We start from the raw sequence: 17,188 nt of genomic DNA on the forward strand, positions 1-17,188 counted from the left end.
AAATATTTTTAATATATATAAATCTTTTTTTGTGATTAAATTATTTGGGATTTTTTTTTTTAAATTAATTTATATATTTCTCTATTTATTAAATATTTTTTTTTAATTTACATGTCTCAAGATGATCAAACCCGGCCTCGGCAGCGTCGTGGTCGTGGTGGTACGGGGTGCAAGTCTCAGGATTCCAGCCATTTTCAGGATTTCCCTTCGCCCCACAGCTCCAACCTTACATCTCCCTCTGCTGCACCCACTCCTGCTCCTCTCGCTCCCGCTGCTGCATCCGCTCCTGCTCCTCCGGGTCCTCCGGGAGTGATGCGTGTTGCGGAGTTGGTTCAACAGCCCGGTCGTGACCATCTTCCGTATCTCACTCTGTATCCACATGGACGGGGTCAAACATGGTAATTAAACATTTTTTTTTCTTTAAATTTGGATTCATTATTAACCGTTTATTCTTTTTATTAGGTTCAACCGATCCGGGAACGGGATCAGCGCATGGATCAACCGTATGATGTACTCGGCCCTCGACAGTGGACATCCGACTTTCACTCACTTCCCTACCGACAAGCAGGTTCTGTGGTTTCGTCAGTTTGCGGTAAGTATTCTAATTTTTTACTTATATTTTTAATCTTTAATATAAATTTTCTACTAATTGTTTTTTTTTTCAGCAAGAGTTCAACTGGAATTCCGATGAGACGCTCTTTATCTATCACCACTTCGTCCATAAAGTTATGGACAACTATGGGAAGCAGATCCACGAGTGGAAGAAGAAGTGGGAAATCAATAAGGTTCGATTTAATTTATTAAACAATTTTTTAATTTATTAAACTATTTTTTAATTTATTAAACTATTTTTTTTTTTATTAAAAGGTCCCAAAGTCGATGAACGACACGGTCTGGAAGGAGTTGTGTGCGCATTGGGATAAGGAAGAGACGAAAGAAACTTCTTCCACCAACTCCACCAACCGCAGGAGCGACCGTAAAGGGAAGGGCATCTACAAGCATAACTTGGGTGCTCAATCTATTGCCACTCTGGGAGATCGCATGGTAAGTTCAACCGCTTTTTCTTCAATTATTTGAGTTTCAGAATTTTAATTTATTGTGCATTTCTTCTAATTTCTAATGTTTCTTTAATTTATGTTTTTTTTCAAGGCGGAAGAAAATGATGGCGAGCCGGTTGATGATCTCGCCCTAATGAGGAGGGCGTATACCAACAAGAAGACCGGCCAGATTGATGACGGTCTTGTGAGGGACGTGGTCGACCTGGTCCAAACTCAGGTGGTAGACGAAGTGTCTCAGCTTCAAACCGAGGATGACGCTTCGACGGCTTCGACCAACTTGTCCCGGTTTCGAATCAACGAAATCGTTGAATCCGTAAGTTCTTTTTTTTTAAAAGTTCAATTCATTTATTTCTTGGTTTAAATTTGTAAATTTGGCTATTTTCTATTCAGTCGGTTCCAAAGAAGAAGGGACGTTTGGTCGGTTTGGGTCGTCGCACCCGGTCGGTTCCTCCTTCTTCTGCACCACCGCCCTTTGTTGATCCAGAAGTACTTACGGCTCAGTTGAAGGACAAAGATGATCGTATATCTTTGTTGGAAACCCAGATGGCGGCTCAACAGGCAGGCTATGAGGCACAGAGGAGGCTGAACCAGCAAATGATGGAGATGATGCAGAGGATGTACCCGAACGAGGTGTTCCCGGACGTGCCAGACCCGTAGTTTTTTTTTTTCCAAAAACTCGGAATGTTTTATTTTTATTTGTGAAACTTTGAATATTAATTAATATGATTTCAATTTTAATTTTAATTTCATATTTTCGAATTTAAATTTCAGAAATTTTATTTTTTTAAAAAAATTAATATTTTTTACATTCTGAGGAAATTAATTATATTTTTTACTCGATCGATCGATGCGTTTTTGGACATAAATCCATCGATCGATCTGTTTACAAAAAAACGTTCGGAATATACTGAGGGACCTGCTCCTCGGAATATACCGAGGAACTGTTCCCTCGGTATATACCAAGGGACATTTCCCTCGGAATATTCCGAGGAATATGTCCGTCGGTATATTCCTATCGATCGATGTATATATGTCCAAAAACGCATCGATCGATGAACGTCCGAGGAAATATCCCGACGAAGTTCTCCCTCGGTATATTCCGAGGACATTTCCGACAAACTAGTGATCCTCGGAATTTCCTCGGAAGTTTGTTTCCTCGGAATTCCGTCGGAAAATTCCGAGGGATTTCCGAGGAAAGAAGAAATTCCGAGGAATTATTTCCGACGACTTGTTTCGTCAGTATGTCGTCGGAATAACGATATTCCGACGAAATTCCGACGATTTTTTCCCTCAGAATCCTTGTTGTTTTCTTGTAGTGGTATAAGATAAGAACATTTTATAAATATTGTTATATTCATTTCTAAATGCTTTAATAAAGAAAAATATGTTATAGTGAATCTCTATTTTCCTTTATTATTTAATGGGAATGGAATTGTTATTGACAAAAAATAATAAATTTTCAACTTTAATAACAAATAACTGTTATTATTTCAATTGAATAATAAGAATAAGAATAAAAATGAAAATACCATGACAAAAAATCACGTTAACAAACAAATATAAATCAATTTATTGTTATTGCTTATATACTCTTTTAGTACTTTAATACTAAAATAAATTTAATAATTTAGAAAACTATGCCATGAAATATTAAGTTTACCACAAATTTAAATTATTTTTTCGTTATTTTATAAACTAATTTTAATACGTTTGATTATTAATATTATTAATATTTATTTAAATTATTATGATGATTGATTATTAATTATGATTATATAATTATTCCTAAAATTATGGAAAAGTTGACAAGTACGCAATTCACTTCTCAAATAATAGTATAGATACTATTAAAACATAAGATTTTTTTTTACCTTCTCTTATGTTTTGCAAATATTTACAGATATACCATTACTATTTAATTTTATATTTAAATAAACAAAAGAATATTCGATAACCATCTTTTTCTTATATAAAACCATGGTGCAACGGTGGGAGCATTTGTTGCTTATGTTAATATTCTCGACGATAATTGTTTAGGGGGATTATTGGGAGATGAATTTGTGTAGAGTTTGTGAATTTTAAGAATTGATAGATTTTAAAAGTTAAGTGGATTGTGAAAATTTATATACATTGACTTATGAAATTTGATCATAATTTTTTTGATTAATATAGATTTTCATGAATTTGTATTACTTTTTTTCTATCATTATTTTTGTAAAGTAAATATATAATTTATTTATTTTCTAAATCATATAGAATTATTATTTATTTTTTCTTTCAAATTAAAAATAAAATAATAGTGATACATACAAAATTGGACAATTTTTCTTAAATAACCATTTTAAAGTTTTTGTCACAAAAAGAGCATTCAAAGAAAAAAATGACCAAAAACATTTCATGAAAATGGCAAAAGATGATTTTACCCCTTGCTTTAAATATATAAAAGTAATAAAACAATAAAAATTAAGAATAAATAAGTGTCTTTTATAATTTCTAATTATATGTTTTCAAATTTGAACTTCTTAAAGCTAAAACAAGTATTTTTTAACGAAGATATAGTTTCGTAAAAATAAAATTATACTTTTTATTTACATAATAGTTTTTTTTTAATATTTTAAACAAAGTCACATCTTTATGAAAATTTTGCAAAAGTTAAAAGTAAATAGAGTTAATTTTTAACTTTCAAATATAAAAGATATTTATTGTAAATGTAATATTTTGAGAATATTCTTTTTAGAGAAATACATTGAAGAAAAACACATATCTATTTTAGAATTACTTTTTAAAAATAAAAAATAAAGGAATATATTGTAGATGGTCTTTGTCGTTCATGTACTCAGTTGCATATTTTCATAATCTTATAGTTACATTTGCATTAAGCATTCAAAATCCAAAATTTTCCAAGGATGGCAGAGGAAAGTGGCTGCAGGAGGACGAAGCTTGGATGCACATTCCAGCTCATCTTATTCTTAGATCGTTAGTGCTCAAATGGAGATTAGTGCAAATATGACACTTGCAAAAGCATGTAGGTAGGGATTCATTCGTTTCTCATGCATTATAGCAAACATTGGTGACCCTTCTTAATTCAAATTTTAAAATGGTTAATGGAATTTACATAGATTTTACATATAGTAGGATGTTTTTTTAACATAGATCTTTCAACTAAACAGATACAATAATTGTCAATACACTGGATAGGTACCATTGAATTCTTAAACCCAAAAAATTCAGAAAACATTACTCATGACATTTGGACATGGCATACAAATTCACACAATGAAGACCAATACTTTCTGCTATATTTTGAGACAAATTGGAAGCTGTTATTTCTCAGTTTAGTAAAAAGGGTTCATATATAGAACTCAAAAATATAAAATCTAGATTTTTCACTCGCGCTAGTTTTGTTAATAATTAGCTTCATTTTGTAACAATTTAAAATTAAGAAAATAAAAATGTTTTATATACATTCTCTATTGAATTGTATTCAAAATATGTTATTATTTTTCCTATTTAACTTTTAATACACTTATACCATTTAACTAATTAATTATTTAGATATATTTTTGTTTGTATATCTAAATATAAGTGTATTTAGAGACGTATTTATATTGTTCACTAATGATATATAATTTTTTTAAAATAAATATATATTTTTCTATTCGTATTAATTACTACTACACTTTTCTAAATACTTTTGTTAAATATTTTATTTATTTAGTGTTTCAAAAAAAAGTTATTTATCCTTCTGTTTGAATGACATAAAAGATTGATTCATATGCACAATGTCTAACTTTGCTTTGTAGTAATCAGTTTTATTACAATGAAAATATGATTATTATATATGTATTTTGTGTATATATGTATTTGAAATACTCTTGTTTTTTTTTAAATGCATAACTGATAGTCTAATATAGATTTAGGTTTTATCATTTAAAATATTTTGGTAAAGTTAGATAAGATTAAATATTAAAAAGGGGAAATAAATATAAAAAAAAATTAACTAAAGTTAATTAATATTTTATTTAATAAAATAATAATATTAAATCTAAATATTATATATCTTTTATCAGATCTGGTTACAATATAAATTAATGTCGGAAATATGATGTTTTATTAGTTCATAGATATTATTTTCCTAATTTTTAGAAGTCTGTCAAGTTTCCATTGTTTTTAGCTTATTGAATAGTATTCTTAGATAATATAATCTATAATTAATGAATGTATAACTATTATTTTCGATCTTTCTTTTTTGTTCTTGGTGAAACTATACTTTAATATCAGTATTATTGGTAAATATTATTAGAAGTTTCAACCAATTTATTTGGCGAGCCTCTTTAGATTTTTATGTATTTTCATGTATTTTATCAAAGTTGCTTTTCAAAAATTCTTTTGATAGAAATTGTGGGAGATTATAATTTATATGTGTTATATGGATTCTTTAAAAAAGTTTCGTAAGCCTGGATTTGAAACTCTCAGTGAATTACACTAAAAACTTATAAAGAGTCAGCATATAATTTACTTTATTGTTTATAACTTTATTTCTAAAAAAAAAACTTACAGAGTACAAAAGTCCTTACATTTGTTTCATAAAAGACTATGTTATTAGTTTAATGAATAGGATAAATCTTTAAAAAAAATTCACAAAACATTTGGTCGAAACATAATATAATAGTGTTATTAAAATTTTGATAGTTGATGACTAAATAAATAAGATAATTTCATTGATTCATAAAATGCAATCTAAAAACTCATAAATAAACTGCCTAATTAACAATATTTATCATACACAAGTGAATTACTTTTAAAATATTTATTTTTAATAGAATTTTGCAGAGCTATATTGTACGATAAAATTGCATTGACTCAGTAAGAAAAGAACCAAAATCAACCATTATTTGTTTAAGAAACTTTTGTAACCTATTATAAATGTAGATGATTTTTTTATTGGATGTCAATATAAATAAGAAAATTTAAATACTACATTTCAGTTTATCTCTTATTTATTTGATTAGGTTAAATATTTTTATATTTTTAAATATTTATTTTATTTTTATTTATATGATATTTGTATGTCTTGACCTACTTTATGAAAAATTTTATCAAAGTTTTGACATTAATTTTTGAAAGAGTTAACATATATATCAAATTAGTTATTTTCTTACTTTCTTTTTGTTTGTTTATCTTATTGATATTTTAAGTTTATTTGGATAGATTTTTTTTAATATATAGCCTACTCTTATATATATAGTAAATGAAGGGAACACGTTTTTATTTCGTTTTTACATAAATGATTATTAGAAAGTTTTTTCTTTTTTCTAAAAACAGATATATTTAAAAATTATTATTTCTTGTGGCTTAACACTTTATGTTTAATTTTAAAATATTTACTATATATGTCAAGTTAATTACTTTTGATAAAACTTATTTCCCTTGTTTACCTTATTTGATATACATTTATTTTGAGAGAAATAATTTTAAAATATCAAATTAGGATACTACTTTGGTATATTATTAATAATATCTTTTAGTTATATGTGAACACTTTATATAATATATAGCCTCAATTTCTGAAATCAAATGTCCTTAACATTCATATTGTCTTTATTATTTGAAATTCTTCTATTTATTAATAATTAATTTTTCTTAGTTAATTTTATGTTAATCTTCCAAAATTTTAGTAAATGTATCAAGCTGATTTCATTAATGATTTTATTTGTTTGCTAAATTTAATATTGAATTTATTTTTATTCTGAAAGAAGTTTTTTTCAAAATCTTGATTTTTTAAATAATAATAAATAAAATGGTGATTTGACATATTTTTCATGATGCTTTAAAATAATATGTGGCCATTCTGAATGATTTATATCTTCAACTTAAATATAACATATATTATCGGTGAATATTTTCAATAGAATATAATCTAAATTTTGAAAATCACGTGTTTTAAATTTTTTATAATAATAATTTTTTGAAAAAAATATATTTTAATTTAGTTATAATTTTGTTAGTTACTTTTATAGTAATTTTAAAATCCTTATAAATATTAAGTTAACTGATCATATATAATATTTATTTTTGTAAGTTTAACCTATTTGATATATGTTGACGTATATTTATTTTGAAATAATTGTCATTGGTAATGTTGACATTTAAAAAAATTATTTTTTGGAGAAAAAAAAGTAAATAAAAAATATTTTGTTATAATTTGATTGGTGGTTTAAATCATACATCGACACTCTCAATAGTTTTTAACTTCAAATTTTAAATGGTAAAAATTTGTGATTATTTTCATGCATATAGCCTAAACTTTGAATTTTTTGTTAAATTTATATATTTATAACTGGTTAAAAGTCTTGCATTTTAAAAATTAGTTATTATTTATATGTTAAATTCGAAAATATTATGCATATTATGTTGAATTTATTTATATTATTTTTCCTTTTGTTAGTTTACCTTATCAAATTTTTTTTTTATTTTTAAATAAACAATTTTGGGAATATTGACAGTTAAAAAAAATTAAAATGCTAATTTCCATTATATAATTGGTTGATTTGAATCTTATGTGGACACCTTCAAGAGCTCATAGTTTCAATTTTTATATAATATAAAAGTTAATTGTGAATATTTTCAATAACTTTTATAGCCAAAATTTTGAGAATCATGAGTTAAATTTATATTTTTATAATTATTTGAAATTTTTGCATTTTTGAATTAAATACTATTTTCATTATTTTTTATTTTAATTTAGAAAATTATATTGTTAAAGATATTAATTTGATTTAGTTATAATGCTTTTAATTTTGATAGTTTACCTTATTTGATATTTATTTCTATTTTATTTTATAGTAAACATCTTTTTGAAAAATTGACATTTTTGAAAATAAGAAACTAAAATGCTGATGTGTCATAATATGATTAATGGTCTTAAATTCTATATGGACACTCTCAATGACTTATAGCCTCTGTTTTGTGAATATTTTCAATAAATTTATAGCCTAAATTTTAAGAATCATGAGTTAAATTTATATTGTTATAATTATTTGAATTTTTTGCATTTTAGATTAATTACTATTTTCATTATTTTATTTGATTTTAAATTTATAAAATTATATACTTATAGATATTAAGTTAATTTAGTTATATTTTTTTTTACTTTTAACAGTTTACCTTATTTGATATTTATTTCTATTTTATTTTAAATTAAAACATTTTTGGAAATATTAATAATTTTGAAAATAATAAACTAAAAGCCTGATGCGTCATAATATGAGTAGTTGTTTTAAATCCTATGTGGACGCTTATAGCCTTAATTTTGTGGATATTTTCAATAATATTTATAGCCTAAATTTTGAGAATCATGAGTTAAATATATATTGTTATAATTATTTGAAATTTTTGCATTTTAGAATTAATTACTATCATTATTTTATTTTATTTTAAATTTCAAAATTATATTATTATAGATATTAAGTTAATTTAGTTATAATTTTTTAAATTTTAGTAGTTTACCTTATTTGATATTATTTTTATTTTATTTTAAAGTAAACATTTTTTGGAAATATTGACATTTTAAAAATAATAAACTGAAATACTAATGTGTCATAATATGATCGATCGTTTTACATCCTATGTGGATGAATACAGATTTCCTTTTAGACATTAGCCACTTATGTTCTCCAGGTTTGGTTTAAATCTGGCACTTTAGCGGCAAAATGAAATACAGGTTGAGTGAATAAAATGAAGCAGTTATCTTGCATCTCTTTCTATGTTTTCGCCATGTCTTTTTTGATTAACTCCAACGAATATTGTTTCTTTTGAGCAGTGCTTAACTTCCGGAGCTGTCTCTTTCTGTATCTCCAAGCCACTTGAATCTGCGTAGCTGCTCGTAGCCTACAATAAGGAGACTCGTATCTTATGGCTCCTTGGACTCGATGGCTCCTTAAGAATCTCGAGAACAAGCTCGTTACATCCTCAAGGTCTGCTGCACTCAGCGAAAACGCCTCCACGTTTGTCACACACTTAACATTTCTGCTGCTAAGCAATCCCTTGGAAAGCATCCTCCCATCTACAGATTTATAATGATCAAGGTTTTTAATCATCTCTCAAGTGGCTCAATCAAATTCATGAATATATAATATATATTCTGGTTAAACGCCAAGATCTTGATAGTGAAAGAGACATACCGAGGTTTACAGCAGAGCGTTCAAGGCACCAAGTGAGAAGTTCTTCACCACAAACGTCTCCTTCTGATAGAGGAAGAACAGAACCGTCTTCTCCAATGCTCTCCATCTCACCTCTCACTATGAAAGCTATTTTCTCCACCAGACCCCAGCGGTGCAAGACTGTGCTACCACTTATGTATGTCCTCTGTCTCAGCCTCTCACGTATTGAGTCTAAAATTGATTCATCCATCAACGAAAATATTCTTACCTGTAAAGTAAACCCATCAACTTCTTTAGTCCATATCCTTCACCATAGTTTCAGGAATGCTTATACTGTGATCCCCGTATATTACTTCAGACTTCAGTTTCACTGATAGTCACTATGCAAAAGCACTAAGGAATTGGGATCTAAGTTAAGTACATATAACTTCAACAGAGAGAAATGGATTCTGATGTTTACTTTCTTGAGAAATATGAAGAGGTGTCTTCTTATATCTCCTTGAAGGTCATCAGGCATATTCTCAAAGAGCAACTCTTCGTTAACTCCTCTGGTAGCAGCCCAATTGAAACGCTCTGCCTCTCGCACCCTCCTGAAACGTTTTAACATTTTGGTTATGAAAATACATAGCCTGAGAAAATGGAACTCTCAAGGAAACAAATGAGCAAAGTATTAAAAGCATCTCCAAAAGAAATATGAAGTTTTGAAGAGTGAAACTTTATATTTGAAGTTTCACTAATCAAAACTTTAAATTTGAAGTTTCATATCTTGGTCCCTTCAATTATACATCATATTTATGATTCTTAAATATTTTATCGTTTAAATTCTTAAAAAAATTAAATATTATAAATATTTCAATTTTGTATAAATTTAAGTTTTACACATAAAATTAAATAAAATTTTAATATAAGATTTAAATATTTTAATACTAGATTTAGACAACAACAATATACAAACAAAGCTTAACAAAAAAAAGCTTTAAAAAATACAAATAGACATAACTATTATACAAATTTAAATATTACAATAACACTAATATTCAGCTAAAATTAATCTGAAACCTCCAAAATCTCCAAAAATATTGCCCAAACAAATTTTGTGTAGCCGAATATCGTTTTTGTTGTTTTGATAATTTTTTGTACGATTCTTTCTTGTTCACATCGAATGTATTCACAAGTATTAATATCATCGATAGAAGTTAAATCTTTTAGCAATATTTTATTTTCTTCTTTTACTTTCTTGTTAAAATCTAATGTATTTACAAGTATTAATATCACCCGATTTCAATAATTTTTAGCTTGTTACAAATTAAAAATAAAGAGTCATTTTTAACTTCGAAATGCACCTATTGATCATATATCCATTACGGAAATAATGTTTTGGAATAATGTGGTATTTTTCTTGAAGTTTAATATCAACTATGTATTTCTATTTAAAATCTGATATTTTAATGTAACATTATTAATATTGTTGTAATATTTTTATACTTGTGCCAGTTATTTAAAAAAGTATTATGAATTTAAATTAATTATGACAAATAAAAGGTCCATAATATAAAATACAAATAGTTTTGATGTTAAATTTGAAAAAAAAAAATTTGAGAAGAGCACCTTTAAACTTCAAATATATGGTGCAACTGGTGACCAATGAATGAAAGAGAATAATGCATTATTTACTATTCCCAAATTTTTTTACCATTTACAATGAATTGTTTTTCCTTTGCATTCTTTTTCGTTCCTTTTATTTTGGAAGAATATAGAACAAATTTGTTACTCACTAAAATTGATAAGGAATCATTTTTCTTTTCTAATATTATTCCTCTGCATTTTTTTCCTTCCTAATGTTCTTGCAATGGTCACCAGTTAGATCTATAGAGTTATAGAAACTTCAAAATAGAGTGTCTTATTGGAAATGCTCTAAAGTCACACACCCCGTAGACAAAAGGTATTTGGGCAATATATGTATACATGATGTAACAATCATGCACCTTGAATTAGTTTTTGGATGTAAATTAGGTATATTACTAATATTGTATCAAAGCCAATGGTAAAGCCAAAAATTAGTTTTGGACATAAACAATTTTTCTTTTACATATGTAGTATGTATAACTAGCCCATTGTTGTGGTATATTCGAGATGTCTTGTTTGGTCCGTCACCCTTAAATTATTTCCCACCCACATTTCAAGATGATTTATTAAAGTCTCACATCGCTTAGACAAAATAAAATTCATGCAATTTATAAGTGATGTGACAATACTCCACTATTGAGTTAGTTTTTGAACGTGGGTTAAATTTTTTTACTAAGACTAGACAAAGTTTAAATGATTAGGCATAGATATAGTCCACATACTTTCTTATCCCTTCTGGCAACCGTCTATGGCTCATCCACTGCTCTACATCACGCCGTCTTAGCGTCATTTCCAAGCTCCTACGATGCACAAAGCACAATCACCAGAGCACAAGTTGATTTATAAACCATCCATTATGTCTCAAAATATCTTATTATATACATTGATGATGTAATGATGGGTTTATTTTCTAACCTTTTACCGAGAGACTGAAGGAAGTTTTGCATATTACCAATAAGAAGCGCGAAAAGCAAAAGTCCAAGTCCGATGATACCCATAGTAAAAACGACCTCAGGGAAAAAGTAGCTTGGGACTTGGTTTCCAGCAAGCGTGCTAATTTGCTTTGAAACGTTATAAGAACATGACATCAGTTTAAGGGTTCCACCACTACAAGAATTAACTAACATAGTTTGTAGCTATGGGACATAACTCATAGCCAAAATTAAGTAGGCAATGGATAGCAAAATAGCAATTCTCTAGCTAGGACAGTTACCAAACATTTTTTGAGTAAACCATTACCTGAAATCCCCATAGCAAAGAGTAACTATATCTTGTCAAGAGACTAGTATGAGTTGTAAGATTGACCATTTTCAAATATATTCCGTAAGAAAACCCATCTTCTTGGAAACAAGCATTTGCACTCGCACTATTTCTCCAGATAGCTCGTAGGGATGCTGATATATTACTATTTCCATGGCCACAATCAATAAGACCTCTACATTCACGCCCAGAATGACCACAAGCATTTCGAAGGCATTGGTTAACTCTCTAAAAAGACCAAACACAACAAGAGAAGAGGTAGAAGGCAATGAGAAGAATCAATAAATCACTTGAAATATATACAAAAGTCTTCTATTGCATTTGGACAAGACATGCATTAAATTGAATGTACCTGCAAACCGAAAAGATACCAGCAAGAGCCGACAACATGTCCAGCAAGCATAAAGGTGAGAAGATTAATAACAAAGTTAGCCCAAGCTGACTCAAATATGAGGCCTGTTGGTGTTTGTCCAGCAAGCAGTGGTAGAAGTCTATATAGCTTTGGAATGTATTGGACAAGAATTCCAGCACGTAAAAGGTTTTTCGCATAGTTTGTCCCGGATATGGCTAACTGTGCTGGTATTACCGATAGTACCAATACCTGTAAGGCATAAAAAAATGAAAAGGAAAGATTTGTGGTAGATGAACATCTTCCAAATACCATTACTCCAAACCAGAATTATTCGGTGGCGGATCTATGTGGTCAGTGGGTGAGGCAGTTGCCCACCATTAAATTTTCTAGTTAGTGTAACTTTGTAAATATAGTAGTAGTATTTTTTTTGTTTTTCCCCAAGATAAAAGTTGTTTCTAATCCGCCACTGGTAGTATTGAGTATTTAACATTACAAAACCTGTGGAAATGGCATCACTATGATCAGGTCTACGATAAAATATCCTCGAAAGTAATGGAGAGCAATTTTTTTGGGACGATCAACCAACTGGCCAGCACCAACTACCGTAGACTCACGAGCTACATATGCCAGTCGGAACTGCAACAAAATATAAAGTAAAAATTGTAGTAAATGTAAACCAATATTTATTTGTAAGAAGAATCAGGCCTAAGATCTATGAGGTTTGAAACAATTACGGATTAAAAACTAAATGATTAGTGTCAGCCCTGATCTAAAGCTGGGAATCTAGTCCTTTATGCGCCAAATTACATTAAGATTTTACAGACATAACAACAGTACAAAATTATTATATCCTAGTGGTTGTGCAATGATGTGTACGGGGACAGGCGCCTGTAAATGATTAATACATATATTTTTCTTAATCAGTTTGAAAGACGAATAATCTAAACATATCAGCCACTTAAATTTAGGGCTGATGCGAATGTTTTATCTCGCTATGTCCAGTACCGACTTTGCCTACAAGAAATGGAGTAAAAGGAAACACACCTGAAGCAGCATGTTAGCAAAGAATATAACATCCGTCAGAGTTCTAAAAATAACAAATGCGGTAGCTATCGGCCAATCAATCACTATGCATTTGTTGTTCTGCAGTCAGAAAGATGGTCAAAAAGGTATTCAAACGGAAGAAAGAGATCCAAGAAGAAACATATATATACCTTTTGGACTAATATGATGAAGAAGAAGAGGGGGTCTATAAAAATGGCTAACAAGCTTGAGACGGCAAAGAACTTAGTCCATATTTGAACGACTTTGGAATGAGGATTCATGATTCCAGGTAAGCATCTATTAACAGAAGAAGCAAATCGCCTAGCCCAACTTCTAGCATCATCATACAAGGCATTATGGAACTAATATGAAAAAAAAAAACTCCATGTCACCAAAATTTTCTCGAGTCTCAAGCGTATTTAGTGCTACTAGGGTAAAATCAAACATACCGTGGAAGCAGAAACAGTTGGATTGGGAAGCCGGGATGCTTTGGGGTTATAGTTAGAAGGGCAAGTGGTACAGTAAGGATCGTTACACATCCCCAGCTTTCCAGATCTCAGGCGATGTGCGTGTTTCAATAACTCATCGTTGTCTGAGGAGTAGTTTACCTCTTCCAGGTCACCAAAATAGCCAGAAGATCTTCGAGTAGGGGGAGGAGCAGGACGAGGGAAGAGAGGTTCAGGTCTACGAGTAGAAGAGGAAAGAGGGCCAGTCATTGGGACTAAAGGAGGACGTTGGCTCGGAAGAGAACCTGCGTAGCCTAAAGTCACAGCATTCGAGTTGCCAGTTTCGTCAGTAGGGTTTGAGAGAGGAACGCTACGAGTCCTGGAAGTGAAAACCCTAGTCTGAGATGAAGATGACGATGCGTCTGAAATCGGAAGCATGTGAATCTTATCGTTTTTGTTTGGGGAAACCATTTCTAGACACGGAAAAGTTGAAGTAGAGACTAGAGTTTGCTCAATCGGGAATAAATAAGGAAGGAGACAACGAGTCATATATATGACCGAGTCATGGTTTTGTTTCCTCATCAAGCAAGTGTGTCATTATTGTAATCCATAATCAAAAGTGTGTGTGAAGCCACGTCTGAAATAAATAACCACATTTTTGTTCTTTCATTGGCCGAGACTACAAATTGGGTCAAGTAACCTAATATTCATTAGCTATAGAAAATTTACAACATAGCACGTAACCATTTGACATGTAAATATATCAAAATTGATCAATACGGCGCATTATTTTTAACACAAGTAGAAGTTGATGACCATCATACAACGTTACTAGCTAGACCATGTATTTTCAGCAGTTTGAATACTAGAAGTGTAGAATGCTATTGATAGAAAATGCCTCAGTTGTTGTAAAAAAAAATGCCTCAGTTATTTGACAAAAACCAAATTGCAAATTTATTTCTTCTCGTTTATTCACATTTTTGTTTTTGAAATGTCAAATTTATTTGTCAACAAAAAAACTACAATAAGTAGTGTTTGAGGCAAAGAAATCGGTAAAAAAAATGAGTTTTTCTACTGAGGTGCATAGGAGGAAGGCCTCACTAGCTAGCGCTGCATCAACCTGTTATAGAAAGGAGTGTTCTTATGCGTGAGAGCTAAGATACGGTTCCTGATAACCTCGTCGATGAAGTGCACCAAGTGATTGCCTGTGTGGTATTCATACTTATGTTTCTGAGTGTTCCTTTCTCGCCATACATTGTGTATCGGGGCTTGGAAGGAAAGGCGGAGGAGGCACTTGTCGTTGCCGTTAAACTGCTGCAAGAGGAGAGTGGAGACTGTGATGATCCAGTTTGTATTGGCTTTCGATCCCAAGATATATATAGCCTACTAGCTCAGTCCAAACTGTAAATGAGTAGGGATATGCGAGGAATAAGTGGTCTCGAGTTTTGTTTGGCTCACCATATAGAGAAGGAAAATATGGATTTCACCCCAAAAGCATGCACTATTGTTTACCAGTGGACAGCCGGTCTTTGAAGGTGAGACAATTGATGAAAGAGAAGCGTGGAATTTTCTGAGCGAACCAGACTATCTTGCTCCAGTTGACTGACTGGTGGTGCGTACATGTTTGACTCCACGTCTTGGAGGAAGAGAAAGTTGGCTTGAATTTATCGTCACCAAAGCACATAATCATCATCAGCTTCATTTACCGGTGTTGGAGAATAATGGATGTGAGCTATCATCGCCCGTAGGTGATAGCCACGTCATTGAATGTTCCACCATCCAGATGATGATGCCTCTGCAACTGTTGCATAACAATGAATACCAAAAGCTCTTGTACCAGAATCACCTGCAATTTCAAGAAGCTTTACCATGTTTAACCAATCATCATACCAAAATAGAGCAGTTTTAAAATTTCAATATCCAGTGAATAAAGCTTGCTACTATATAACTTTAGATTCTGTAGTTTACACCAGATCCATGTTCAAGCAAACTTTTCAATGAGATCCCAACAAGAGTGAGAGAAAATAAGGTAAGCTCGCGTCCAAGTGACCTAGAGAGACATGAGTTTTTTAAAAGATGCCAAATCAGGCTCAGTGCACACACACGAGAAGAATCACACAAACGACCGAATACCAAGACCTACTTCTTCTTTCGGACGAGAAACTCCATCCCAAGAAACTTTTGCTTTAGTATGTATGTTAGGTGAACCAGACCATAGAAAATCATTGCACAAGCTCTTATATGGTCTCAAGGCAGTTCTTAAGGAAAAAAAAAGAGGATCGTAAGTTAGTTATGCTAGTGATAACTGAGTTGAACAACTATAATCTATAGGATATGGATCTTGTCATCTAGAAGAGCATTTGTGTTCTGATTTTATCGACCATGGACTCATAATCAGTGCGTGACAATGATTTGGTGGGGAGTGGGAGGCCAAGGTAACAGACTGGTAAAGACTCAACAATAATTCACAGATGACTAATCTCAGTCATGAAATCACTACTAATTCTGCCTGCTATGAAAACCACAGACTGTTGGGTTAACTACAAGACCAGAGCGTGTGCAAATTCATCCAACACGTCAAATATATTTCAAATCTATCTAGGAGCTCCATCTGTAAAAACCATGATGTCATCAGCAAAGCTCAAGTGCATCAGACCTACCTTATGACAACTCGGGGGCTAGCCAATATGTATAGAAGCTGCTACACAGTTAAGAAACTTGGAGAGAACATTTAACGCTATGAAATAGATACGGTGAGAGAGCACAACTTTGGTGTAGGCCCCGTTCACTCGCAAGAAAAACCTAAAGCTCACCATTGACAGCCATAAAGAAGGCAGAAATGGAGAGGCAAGTATGAATCCAGTGGAGGAACTGGTTCCAGATACTCATGGCATGAAGAGAATTAATAATGAAAGACGAACGAAAAATTCAAAACTTTTGAAATACCGAGATATAGGACGTTTCTTGGGGAAATAGAGTACTTGTGATAGTTCTTGACAAAATCTGTATACGAAAGCACATTGGTTTGGTTCCATCATATCCGACAAGAGCACCTTGATGCCAGAGGCGGACCCCGTAGGACTTAGGGATGTCAGCTGACACCGGTTAAAAGTTAAACAAAAGATTTTGACGGTTCAGTTGGGAAATTTTTTAAAGACTGACACCCCTAACCCGGGTTCGAAACTCTATCTTGCAACCACTTACTTATTTTTTCCTCATTCTAGCTAACTTTGGCTTTAG

The 17,188-nt window shown here is 30.9% G+C and overlaps 1 protein-coding gene across 1 annotated transcript; it reads right to left on the bottom strand.

Moving 5' to 3' along the window:
- Positions 1 to 8,245: 8,245 nt before the first annotated feature.
- On the bottom strand, positions 8,246 to 16,161 carry LOC106424019 (probable cyclic nucleotide-gated ion channel 20, chloroplastic). The gene is made up of 11 exons (XM_013864758.3): positions 13,952 to 16,161; positions 13,673 to 13,864; positions 13,503 to 13,601; positions 12,957 to 13,094; positions 12,459 to 12,707; positions 12,086 to 12,334; positions 11,762 to 11,907; positions 11,569 to 11,646; positions 9,681 to 9,810; positions 9,242 to 9,488; positions 8,246 to 9,123 (listed from the first exon to the last, which is right to left on the bottom strand). The coding sequence occupies exons 1-11, from the start codon at positions 14,528 to 14,530 to the stop codon at positions 8,822 to 8,824; spliced, it is 2,409 nt and encodes an 802-aa protein (XP_013720212.2). The 5' UTR covers positions 14,531 to 16,161; the 3' UTR covers positions 8,246 to 8,821.
- Between the last annotated feature and the right edge of the window lie 1,027 nt (positions 16,162 to 17,188).

Source organism: Brassica napus, chromosome C1 (assembly GCF_020379485.1).
Source record: "Brassica napus cultivar Da-Ae chromosome C1, Da-Ae, whole genome shotgun sequence".
NCBI lineage: Eukaryota > Viridiplantae > Streptophyta > Magnoliopsida > Brassicales > Brassicaceae > Brassica > Brassica napus.